General features: G+C 32.4%; 1 protein-coding gene across 1 annotated transcript; it reads left to right on the forward strand.

Annotated features, from left to right (window-relative positions):
- The first annotated feature begins 4,125 nt into the window (after positions 1 to 4,125).
- On the forward strand, positions 4,126 to 10,254 carry LOC126683181 (vacuolar-sorting receptor 1-like). Its single transcript, XM_050379024.2, has 12 exons — positions 4,126 to 4,721; positions 5,302 to 5,994; positions 6,513 to 6,601; positions 6,722 to 6,791; positions 6,878 to 6,961; positions 7,222 to 7,298; positions 7,381 to 7,462; positions 8,132 to 8,214; positions 8,354 to 8,420; positions 8,804 to 8,932; positions 9,415 to 9,521; positions 9,934 to 10,254. The coding sequence occupies exons 1-12, from the start codon at positions 4,427 to 4,429 to the stop codon at positions 10,033 to 10,035; spliced, it is 1,878 nt and encodes a 625-aa protein (XP_050234981.1). The 5' UTR covers positions 4,126 to 4,426; the 3' UTR covers positions 10,036 to 10,254.
- The last annotated feature ends 2,912 nt before the right edge of the window (positions 10,255 to 13,166 follow it).

The raw sequence follows: 13,166 nt of genomic DNA on the forward strand, positions 1-13,166 counted from the left end.
CTGATATCACCACTCTGGCGAATCAAAACTGGACACGTGGTCCAATTAGCTAATTAAATATTTTGGGGTATTACATTAGGCCTGCAATTGAGTCGATCAACAGACTACGATCCTTCGAAAATGACATTCTGGGCTGTTTTTCCTAGGATCGGATCTAACGCAACGATTTCGATTAAACCTGAACTATACAAGATGGATTGGTCTTAGGATTTTAAAAGAGTTAAATGAATAGATATAGTTAGAGTACGAAGTAATCGGTATACAATTACTAATTGATATTGGTATTGAAACGGAATTTAAAATTTAAGTATTAATTTAAGGTCAAATGACCAAAAAATGCCAAATCTTTCATAAAGTTTCACAAAAGTCCAAACTTTTCAATTTTATTCAATTTGTCCTGAAACACATGATTTCGTTTAAATTTTGTCCAATTATGTAATTTTGCTCATGTGGCGCTGCCACACATCATCGCCACATAAGTAAAATTTTATAGTTGGACAAAATTGAAATAAAATCATGCATTTTAAGACAAATTAAATAAAATTGAAAAGTTGAAATTTTTATAAAATTTTCATAAAAGATTTGGCCTTTTTTAGTCATTTGGCCTAATTTAAAACAAGTAGTGTAATTAGGTATGAGGTTCTTATAAAAACAATTATAATGACTATTGAAATGAGTTATGAAAAAAAAAGCATAAGTGGAGTTATGGTTTAAAAAATAAATTAATGTTATAATTAAAGATTTAAATGGGTAAAAATAATTAGAATACGAGCTACCTATAATATGGCTATAGATAAGGCTGTACAGAAAAAATTCAAACCAACCAAGTCAAACCAATTCAACCAAAACAAACCAAATATTACGATTTAAAAATTTGTTGGTTTGATTTTGGTTTAAAAAATAGAAAAAAAAGTAATTATTGGTCTGATTTGCGGTTTCAAAAATTATAAACCAATATATACCAAATCAAACCAATATATACACATATATACATATTTTTATTAAAATTATAAATATTATAGCTTAAAAATAAAATTTCTATCACTATTTTTAATACTGTACTTGACAAAATAATATATTTAAATATCATCTAATGAAATAACTATTTGTATATTATTTATCGGTCAATAAATGTTATCTTTCTATAATATTAAGATAATATATTAATAATATGTAAAAAATTATACTATAAAATATTTATAAAATATTTTTTTCATTTATTAGTCATTATTATAATTTGTTACATAAATATAACATTTATTTTTATGATGAATAAATAATTTTAGATTTTTAGATTTTTTTATCTTAGATGATAAATAAATAATTTTTTTGATAATGGTTTAAACTGGTTTCAAAGAAAAAATAATCAAATCAAACCAAACCAATTTTGCTGGTTTATAATGTGTGCGTTTTGATTTTGGTTTGGAAATTTCCCAATGTTTGGACTAAAATATCAATGATAAATCAGTCAAACCAAATCATGTACACCCCTAAACTATAGATAATATCAAGATAAAATTGTGAAATGAAAAGTATTACTGGACAAAACATGGAATAATCATATTAAGTTATGAGCTATACTTGTGAAATATTATTTGATATAAGTGTTTAATCAAAAAAATTTAATTAATTAATATTATGATGATATTACATTTCATAAAATATTTTATTTCGAGTATCTGGATCCATCAATACTAAATTAATCTTCTTAACATTTTAAAAATAAAACATTAGTTTTATATATAAGAAATTAAAATACATTACAATTAATTTTTTCAATTTATTTTTTTATGGGAGAAGGCTAAAAAAAAGATCCTAATATCGCCATTTAGGCTCTTGTAGCCCCCTCATATTTATTGAGACTCAATTATGATCCGCATGTTATTAAAATCTAAAATTGGCACCCTCTCTATGATACTGTTACTTAAAATATTAACATGAAAGGAGTAGAAATTTTAAATTTTAATAAAATAAGGGTCATAATTGAATCTCAATAAATATAAAGGGGCTACAAACACCTGAGTGGTAAAATTAAGATTTTTTTGAGCCTTTTCTTTTTTCTTATTGATCCCATTATCATTGTTACTATCGACCATATCGGCTATTAATCATCCATGCTCCTGACTTTTAGGGGTATGTGCACAAAACCCTCTGAAGATAAAAAACGGGCACTCACAAAACCTCCTAAACCCAAAATATGACCAAAATACCCCTGGCGCCGTCTTTTTCAGTCAGCTGCCAGTCTTAAAAAAAATGACGACGCCACATCAGCTGCCACCTCACCAAAATACCTTAAAAATTCCAAACACCCAAAATACCCCTATTAATTTAGAAAAAGACAAACCAACCTAACCTAATTTAAACCATTCAATTAATCCAATAACTGATCCAGCCATCACCACACCCCACCACCGCCGAAAAATTTTCCGGTCACCTTCTCCGAACGAAAGATGATAAGAAAATTTTCCGGTCATCCAAAAACAGGATCTGTTCCTTGAAACAGATCCACCATGGATCTATGGATCTGTTTCAATGAACAGATCCATTATCTGTTCTTGAGGAATAACCGGAAAAATTTCCGGTCATCTTTAATCCGGAGAAGATCACCGTAAAATTTTCCGGCGGTGGTGGGGTGGCGGTGGTGATTGGATCGCAGTGGCGGTTTGAGTTTGAACGGGTGGTTGGTTTTTAGGTTGGGCTTTTTGATTTAATCAGATATTATATTTAGAGATATTTTGGGTATTTTTAATTTTTTGTCTTTTGATAACGTGACAACTGACATGTGACGCCGTTAATTTTTTTTTTTAAAAGATAGTCGCCAAACAAAAAACGGCTCTAATGGTATTTTTATCCATAAGGACCGTGGTGAGCGCCGCCACAAAAATCAAGAGGTTTAGTGCATGTTTTTAAACTTCAGAGGATTTTGTACACGTAGCCCAAAAAGATCAGGGTCATGGGTGTGATTAATAGCCAACCATAGCCAAGTATATAATTGAATTATAGAATGCAGATCGATCCCTATCCGCATTAAATTTAGGGTCCATTTATATCCTTTTTCTATCTTATTTGATCTTTTTAATCTTCTCAAAGTTTGAAACTTTATACAAAATTTAACATGTGTAAATGAACTCAAAATAAATAAATTTACTACTATAAGAAAAGGAACACATGTATCTCATGCAATGTTATCGACATCAACGGTCCATATCTTTCGTTGATCCAATCGTAGCCGAAATATATCTCCGAGCTTATTAGTTTAAAATAAAACAGAAATGAAAGGACCATTCAATATTTGTTTTTAGGTGTAAAATAAAAAATGACGTCGTCACAATTATTAAAACAAGACACGTATCCAATAACAAATCAAGTGTTACTGTGTTAGTGATAATCTATAATTAGTTGAGCAGAGGTTTAACAAGGTTCCTAAATTTATGATTCAAAATCAAATAACTCATTTTTAGCTATTTTAATCAATTAAACACAACTCTCTATATTTTCGGTCAATTAAGAATAAAATTATAAAATATAAATAAATTTAAAAACTGAAATAATCTGAATTTATCCTTAATTGATCTAAAAATAAATTTGTTCATGAATTTAAATTCTCGTCCAGGCTCGTGCGCTTTGTGTCGCGCTTGAACTGTAGTTTTTGGTTCTAAATCCAGCCCTAATTCAAGCCTAGCCTACAATTTTAGAGATGTGTTTGGATTTTTAATATTACAAAAATTTAGTGTGTGCCCCGCAAATCTAACTCAAACCCATAAAAATAATATATTAATGACGAATTTGAATAATATATTTAAAGCCTGCACTGAACTCAGACAGTACTCAAACTCATTTTTAAAAAAAGTCAAGCCTGATCAAATTCTGCCATGAACAAATCTACCTAAAAATAGAGAGAATAGTTCTTAAAAGACCAAAAAATTTAAAGTATTATGGATTAAAATAAACGAGAACAGATCATTTAACACTGATTTATAAATTTAGGGATCGAAATGTCCCTTTATTCCTAATTAGTTAAGAGTAGTTTAACATTAAATTTTACTTATACTTTTCCTTTCCTTCTGGAATTAGCAATTTATTTCCTTTTCTAAATCAAAACAATTTTAGAAAAGTAGTTCCCTTCACTAGATTTCTCTTATTAATCTCACAATTTCTGTTAAAAATCCTAAATTTATCCACTTTTAATGAATCAAACACACCTTCGAACCCTTGATTAATCCATCTTTGTCTTTTCCCACATCAAATTTTACCTCAATTCTTAATCTTTAAGTTTCCACTTTTCATTTTTTTAAAAACCCAATTGACTATTCCACTCTCATTTTTCTCAAGACAGTTTTTTTCCCTTCAAATGATTACAACTTCCACTTGAAAACCCAAAAAGATCACAAATTTAATCGAATTAAACAATTGGGTAGTGGTAAAAATGAGGGAAAAGCTAGGTTTTTCAGTGATCATATTGTTTTGGCTATGTGGGTCGTGTTTAGGTAGGTTTGTAGTTGAGAAAAACAGCTTAAGAGTGACGTCCCCAGATTCAGTTAAGGGCGTTCATGAATGTGCAATCGGTAATTTTGGTGTTCCTCAATATGGAGGGACTTTAGTTGGGACTGTGGTTTATCCCAAAGCTAATCAGAAAGCTTGTAAAGGGTTTGATGAGCTTGATATCTCGTTTAAATCTAGGCCTGGTGGTTTGCCTACGTTTCTTCTCGTTGATCGTGGAGGTGATATAATATTTTCGTTATTTTCAATGTTTTTTGTGTTTAGATGATCTGTTTTTGATGTCGGTTTCGTGTAATTAAGTTGGAATTCTGTTACTTTTAGATGATTTGCTTTAATTGATCTGATTTTTATTAGTTATGCTAATTATGCCATACTTGGAAAGTTGGGTACTTTTCTACGTTTTGTTTGTCCAGTTTTGGTTTCAATATGTTGATGTTTGGAACCTAATCTAAGAAATCTTTTGGAAAATTTGTCTAAAATGTTCAATTGCCTTTAAATTTGTGATATGAAGTGTTTAATTCTGTGTTCTCTTTGAAATTTGGGTTCTGGTATGCTGCTATATACCATTTATTGACTTTGGTGCCTCTACTTCAAGCTCATATTGTAAGTTTGAAATGCTGCTGTTGGGGTTTTAGTATTATTTTAATAGAATTAAGGTTTTAACAGTTGGGTTTCAAAAAAAAAACTGTAACGATGGGTTACGAGATGTGGAATCCGCTAGATCGCTAGTTGTATATTGTGATTGAGTTTACTGTGATTTGGTGATGCATTACTGATTAAGTTAAAATATCTTTTTTGCAGATTGTTACTTCACTTTGAAGGCATGGAATGCTCAGAAAGGTGGAGCAGCAGCTATTTTGGTTGCAGATGATAAGATGGAACCATTGATTACCATGGACACTCCTGAGGAAGAAAATGCAAACGCTGATTATTTGCAGAAGATCAATATTCCATCAGCCCTTATCACCAAAGCATTGGGAGACAGTATCAAGAAGGCACTTTCTGGTGGGGAGATGGTTAACATAAATCTTGACTGGACTGAGGCTCTTCCACATCCTGATGAGCGTGTTGAGTATGAGTTCTGGACAAATAGCAACGATGAGTGTGGGCCAAAGTGTGACAGTCAGTTGGACTTCGTCAAAAACTTCAAAGGCGCAGCTCAGATACTTGAGCGAAAAGGTTACACTCAGTTCACCCCGCACTATATAACATGGTATTGCCCGGAGGCGTTCATTTTGAGCAAACAATGCAAGTCTCAGTGTATAAACCACGGAAGATACTGTGCCCCAGATCCTGAACAGGACTTTAGTAAGGGATATGATGGAAAAGATGTTGTGGTTCAAAATTTACGGCAAGCTTGCTTCTATAAAGTGGCCAATGAAACTGGAAAGCCATGGCTTTGGTGGGATTATGTGACTGACTTTGCAATCCGTTGTCCAATGAAAGAGAAGAAATACACCAAAGAGTGTGCAGATCAAGTTATCCAATCACTTGGTAGGTTATTGGGCAAATTGTTTTCTGATATTAGTTTATCATCTAGGTAAATGTTGTTATGACAAACTTTTGGTGATATATGTTGCTGTTTTCTTCTCATTTTTTGGTATTTTCTTTTCATTTTATAAATTCTATTGTTTCTTTAGTGTGAATACCCATCTCTAAGTTTGTACTCAAATTTTTATGTTCTGTAAAATTGATTACAGGTCAGTTGAAGTCCCTTGCATGATGCTGTATGTGCACTAATTGTTTTCTTTATTTCTTCTCCTCGTGGTTAAATTCAGTAAATTATCCTTCACTGTTGTTTGCAAGAACTTTTCTGGTTATTCCCATGAATATGTGAATTTGTTAATAAATGGAAACTGCATTATGCTATCTGGTGATCTGTAATTGGCAAAAGAAATTAATTTTTTGATTTGTAAATGACATTAATTTCTATGTATATTACAAACACAAATGAGCAAGTTCAAATTTTTGAATTACATACTAATATTCTATATATGTTTTTCCATCTTAAGGTGCTGATCTCAAGCAGATAGACAAGTGTATAGGTGACACCGAAGCTGATGTGGACAACCCAGTTCTTAAAGTTGAACAAGATGCTCAGGTTAGACTCTTAAAACTCTACCTATAATTTGTAGATTCCAAAATTATTTTCTTTATTAATATGTGTCCTTGGTTATTCTGTCAATTCTCATATTTTCTTGTTTTGCAATGCTGCATTCAGATTGGAAAAGGTGCCAGAGGAGATGTGACTATATTGCCAACTCTTGTTATAAACAATGGGCAATACAGAGGTTTGAAGCTGATTGATTTCTTTTTCCTTGTTAGCTGTTTAAGAGCATGAATTTATAATTTGATCCATGGTTGTTGCTGGTTTCAGGTAAGTTGGATAAAGGAGCAGTCCTCAAGGCGATATGTGCAGGTTTCCAGGAGACCACTGAGCCAGCCATATGTTTAAGTGAAGGTTATTATTCTTGATCTTTCTGATGTAGGGTAAACTGCGTAATATCTTTAGAAGCACAGGCGTCCGCATTTTATCGCACATTCTATATGCCATTTTATGTGATACTGCATTGTTATGTGTCCCTTAATCAGTTACCTTTCCAATATGTAATGTCTTGGCTCAACTAACTAACATTTCATTTGTGTAAGGTTGCATCTGTTTTATTCTACAGATTGTGTTTCATTAATTTATTTATTTTTGTTATGAATTGGGTTTTGTAGAAGTAGAAACCAATGAGTGCTTGGAGAACAATGGTGGTTGCTGGCACGACAAGGCCTCAAATATCAGTGCATGCAAGGTAAGAACTTAAATGAAAGTCTTGTAGGTAGTATGCTTGTTCTATTTGTTGATTCATTTGGTATGGCTCTTATATTCTGTAGGATACTTTTCGGGGAAGAGTGTGTGAATGTCCAGTGGTACGAGGTGTGAAGTTTGTTGGTGATGGTTATACTCATTGTGAAGGTATTTTTTTATTTACAGTTCATGTAAAAATTTGATATTGGAAGTTGTCAACTGAAGTTACATAAACCACATGGGGTAGTAATGGCAACGGGTTGTTTTATAAAACATGCCGCATCCTTTGTTGAAAAGGAGTTACATGGTGGATTATCATGGGATATTATTTTTTAGTTTGCAACATGCTCCTTTGAGCGTTTATGCAGATGTAAGGGTATTTTTATGGAGGAATACGAAGATTCCATGTACAAATCATATCAAATTTACGTCAATAATATTTTTAGATCTTTTTACTCAATCTTTTCAAGATGCTCTCGTAATGCTAAATAAAATCCAGAGAAGCTTACAATTTTCAAATCTATTGGCTAAAAGCACTCTTCACAATCGCATGGATTGCAAGTGTCGGAATGGTAACTGTGATAGTCAAGGATTTTCAAGAAAACATAAATGCAGTTATGCTTGGGATATTTTTGAGGCAGTATTTTGCTTGAGTTATTTTGTGTTGTGTCATGAATGAAGTAAAGAGAGAACTCAACAAAATCTTATTGAATGCTTCAATCAACTATATATTTATTATTGTTTGTCCTCAATATTTTCTGAATCACACATATGCTCTCCATTGCCATTCATTTTTGATTTAATTGCTTTTCATCCTTTGCCATTTTGATTTAACAGCTTCAGGTTCTTTGCGTTGTGAAATTAACAATGGAGGGTGCTGGATGCAAAAAAAGGATGGCAAGGCCTTCTCTGCCTGTGTTGTAAGTGTTTAAACTTAAGTTTGATGAAACTCGTTCACAGCCTTGGCTTCCCTACCATTTTATTGATCGTTTATATTTATTTTTTATTCCAATTTAGGAGGCTCTCTGATTTTTATTTTCTTTGTTTTTCTCCTCCCAGGAGGAGCATTCACAAGGCTGCAAGTGTCCTCAAGGATTCAAGGGCGATGGAGTCAACTCCTGCGAGGGTACTCTTAACCTATCCTTATTTTGTGCAATATATGCTTTAATCACTATTAACTTCTGTATGTGGAAATTTTTTCAATTGGCCAATTCATGACAAGCTCTGCACATACTGTCAAGATCTAAATATTAGGTTTATGCAAGTGCCTTAACATACACATGGTTTGGCTTCCAAACAAGATGTGGAATTGGCTGTTGAGTACTGTAAATATGTTTGCAGTGGTAAAAGCGCACATTAATTTTTTTGTCGAGTATGTGGGAGTTGGACAGACAATCCTTGCATATCATGCATGTGGGCTGTTGTTGACATTGCGGCTAAGATTGTTCAACGGGAGCAATTGTCTCTGCTGATTCACTTGAGATGTAATTATTCTTGTCTGGGTTTCAGATGTGGATGAATGCAGAGAGAAGTCCGCATGCCAATGTCCAGATTGCAAATGCAAGAATACCTGGGGTGGTTATGATTGCAGCTGCGGCAGTGGGTTATTATACATTCAAGAACATGACACGTGCATAAGTGAGTATTGTTGATTTATTGGTTTAGTTTTTTTTCTTGTTTGATTAATTATTTGGATAACTTTTTATCCAAAAGATTTAATGCGACCATTGTACAATTGGTTCCTTTGGATGCCATCACATTGTAGTTAGGATCTAGGTTGCTATTTCTTTTCTAATGATGCCTGTTCTGGGAATAAATTATTCTCGTGTTAGCAAAAAATTAAATATATTTCATTTATTTGTGGAAACATGCTTCTAGAATTGCATCATGTTTTAAATTTGTGTCTATAATATATATGCAATTGCAACATAACTTAACCATTAGAACTCATCTTAGCGTTCTTAATTTTGGTTACATGCATTCTTGTGGTTCTCATCGTTATTGGTATTAACGTATTATTATTATTGTTTGAAAAAAAAAAGGCTTTGAAGCTACATTATTTCCTTAATATTTTTTGGTTCTCCTGTTCGTCACACTGATTCTTCATTCTATTAATTCAGGTAAAGCTGCTAACACTGAGACTGGCTGGAGCTTTGTTTGGATAATCATTCTAGCATTTGCTGCTGCTGGAGTTGCTGGATTTGCAACTTACAAGTACAGAATCCGGGTATGTATCCGAAAAGTTTGTTTCCCTCGACATTTTTTGTAATCAGGAATTAACCTACGTAAAATCAAAACGCCAACTTTAAATTTTCCTGTGAACCTACTATTGAAAAACCTTCCATCCCGAATTCTTGTTTCCCTCGTTCGGGATGGGTTGGTGCTTGAAAGAGTTTTGAAGAACCGTTGACTTGGGGGGAGCAAGATGTAGACATATAACGAGAGGTGGACATGTGATTAGGAGAATGAAGAGTCTTGTTATAGTTTCCACGTCTACGAGTAGATCGCATGAACTTCAGTAGTTTAAAAGTGCATCTAGTGCTGGATAATTTTTGAGCGATTTATATATCCGTTCACACTAATTATTATATGATTTTGAACACCAAAAATTTCATGTTATGGGATTTGATTTATTGCAGAGATACATGGATTCGGAGATACGTGCTATCATGGCGCAATACATGCCATTGGATAACCAGGGAGAGATTCCTGTCCACCATGCTTCCCGCGGTGACATCTGAAGGTGAAGAGCTCACAAGGTTTATATTCTACTTCCAAAAGTGTTTTATCCGCATTTAATGCATGCTTGATCTGGCCTTTTTTTGAGTAGCCTCTCATACTTTATGTAAAATTTAACTATTTTTAAGTTATGTAAGTGGCGCACGTAATCCCTGGACTGTTGTAAATTTTCCATCAGATATAAGACATACGGAGTCGTATCTCTTTTTTTTTTTTGTTAATTTAGTTCATTTTATATTGGGGTGTTATTAAGGTTTGACTGGTGTAATAATTGGAACAGTTTATGTTCCTGGAGTTCATGCAGAAAAAGTTTCAAATTTATTGTGATATAGAGACTTGGTGTCTCTAAACTCATTGATTGCAAGAAATACAGGCAATAGTCTATCAATGAGAGAATTTCTGCAATTATCTTACAGCAGAACTAAAAATTACTCACCAGTGGCGAGCAAATTTTAGTATTTTGTTGAATTGTTTCCCCTCGAGCTGGCTGTTTTAGTTATCAAGAATCTTCATCTCAGCAACCCTCCTCTGTCTGAGGCTCGTCTTCTACAGGATGTATTTCCTCTTTTATGTGGCTGGACTCGCGATCTGCCAGACCTTAACTCTTGTTATTATAAGTTGAAAGCTAAGGCACGCTTGATAATGCTGGGTTAATCGGAGAACTCATTGCTATTCGAATTGAACCAAGAGTTAAAATCAATTTTGTGTTGCAACGTGTAATCGGTACTTCATATTTTCTTCTTCTTTGATAATAAGAGCTCATTAAAAAAGAAATAGAAATGTAAAAGATTACATAAAGAAACGAATTTAAGTATAAAACAAAAATTTAGTCAAATGACGAGAATTTATATTTAAACTGAGTTGATAGAGTTTGATTGTGCGATGCGGTTCATTTTATTCAATTTGATGTTGATGAAAAAAGAGTAGTGTTATCTATTTACTTTAATTTCGAGTTGAGTAAGTTATTTTGGGATGATAGTTTGCATTGATCGAAGGATCACTTTACCCTCTTAACTTGACACAAAATATCAAAAACGTCCAAATTAATAAAACCGGATCACTTTTATTCCGAATTTGGCAAAACTGGTTTAAAAATCCCCAATGCTGATGTAGCACTAAATTGAAGAGTGAGTATTCAAATTTTAAATAATTTACTCTAATTAACTTAATCTAATTAAACAATTAACTTAACTAATCTAATTTAACTAAATATTTAATGTAAATTCTAAACCGATAAATTCATCAGTTTTTTCTTTTATACCGCTACCACCACCGTCCCTTTTCCTCCACCTCCATCAACCACCGCTCGAGATCCACAAACCACCGCCCAAAAATCCATCGCCGCCCAGAATCGAAGAGTCTCAGTTGAGAGAGAACCCATCTGAGTTCATCTCCAACGAAACCACAGACCATCTCTTTCATAGGCGAACCCATCTGGATTCGTCTCTGTTCAGAGACAAAGTTTCGTCTGAACAGAGACGAAGATCGTCTCTCAGAGAGACGACGATGAGCGGCCGCCGGATTCTTCATCGGCAGCTGCTCATTAAATATTAAAAAAATAATTGATTTATTTGTAAAAAGTATAAAAAGGCCCCTTTTATTTTTAGTTAATATACATTTAATATGTAAAGTTTTAAAAATTAAAAAGTTAAATTGTTTTTTTTAAATTATTATGGATTGATTTGAAAAAATTAAAAAAAATCAGGATCATTTTAAATCTTTTGCCATGAAAAACAACCTAAGGAAAAAAACCATTATCAAAAACCGGAGAGTGTATCCCACTCTCTTAGGTGAGAGTGGGGAGGGGGTTTTTGTACCAAATTCGACAAGTTCTGAGTAAAAATAATTTTGTTTTGCTAATTTGGACGTTTTTGATACTTTGTGCCAAGTTCGAGGGGTAAAGTGATCCTTCGTTTGTTTGCATTATTTATTTCTCTTTCTAAATAAAAATCTTTAAATTTAAAAATCAAAGTATGAATAAGAAAGAGAATATAGAGTTTTGAAGTATTGTTAATTGGATAAATGTACATATTGGACCCTCATGTTTTATTCGGTTTTAAATTTGGATCTTAATGAATTTTTTTTCAATATAGGTACTTAATGTTATAAAAAAAATTACATCGGACCCTTCGAACCTAAAAAGCCACATGTCCGTTAGCGACGGACCAATGAAAAAAAAAGTTTATTACAGTCCAAATTCAAAACCGAAACAAACGAAAGCGTCCAATCTATACATTTGGCCTAGTTAATTTTTGGTAGGGAGGAGAATGGACCATTTGAATAGAAGTAGAGAGACTTGAAATATTTGGTAATCTTTGGTGGTGAGGAGAATGGACCATTTGAATAAAAATGTATGCTTAATTTTGTTGAAAAAAGAAATCCAGAACAATGATTCAGTAGCATATTATCTTTATATGGAACAAAGATTTAGCCAGAGACTTCAGCTGACAGTAGCCTTTCTGTATTGGTATCGACTTCTAAGGAGAGACTCTGAATTTTCCATCACATGGATATTATGGCTAAGAATACAATTTAAAACCCTTATATTTGACTTATTATTCAATTTGAACCTTAATAAATATTTTATTTTGAAATGGCATTTAATATTTTCTTTTAAAAAATAATTTTTTTATTTAGCCGTTATTTATGTTGATATGGCCAACAAATACCACACTTTATATGTTATTCAATTTGTACATGAATAATTTTCTTTTAAAACTTAATCTATATCTATACTATATATAAAAGCACGGATGGGGGGACAGGCAAATTTACGAAATAATCTTTTTTAATTTATACTAAATTAAGGTTTTATAGTCATTAGCTATTTAATTAATTATTAAAAATATATTCGAATTAGAATCATAATTAAAATCAAATTGAACTATATAAATTTTATCCACGCAAACTATAATTGTTTAATAACTTCAAAATTCTAACATAAGTGCTTCACTATTCGCACAAGACAATGTTAGATTTCGGTTGGCTCTTTTCATGGCTAATTTTCCTTATATTTTAGAGGAAATTAGACAGGGCACTGCCAAACACATAAATAATCTCATGAATACGATTTTATATATCTCGCTACAAAAATACGACATCCTTTTTTTTCTTTTCTTTTTCACCTTTTTAT

This window comes from Mercurialis annua, linkage group LG1-X (genome assembly GCF_937616625.2).
Source record: "Mercurialis annua linkage group LG1-X, ddMerAnnu1.2, whole genome shotgun sequence".
Taxonomy (NCBI): Eukaryota; Viridiplantae; Streptophyta; class Magnoliopsida; order Malpighiales; family Euphorbiaceae; genus Mercurialis; species Mercurialis annua.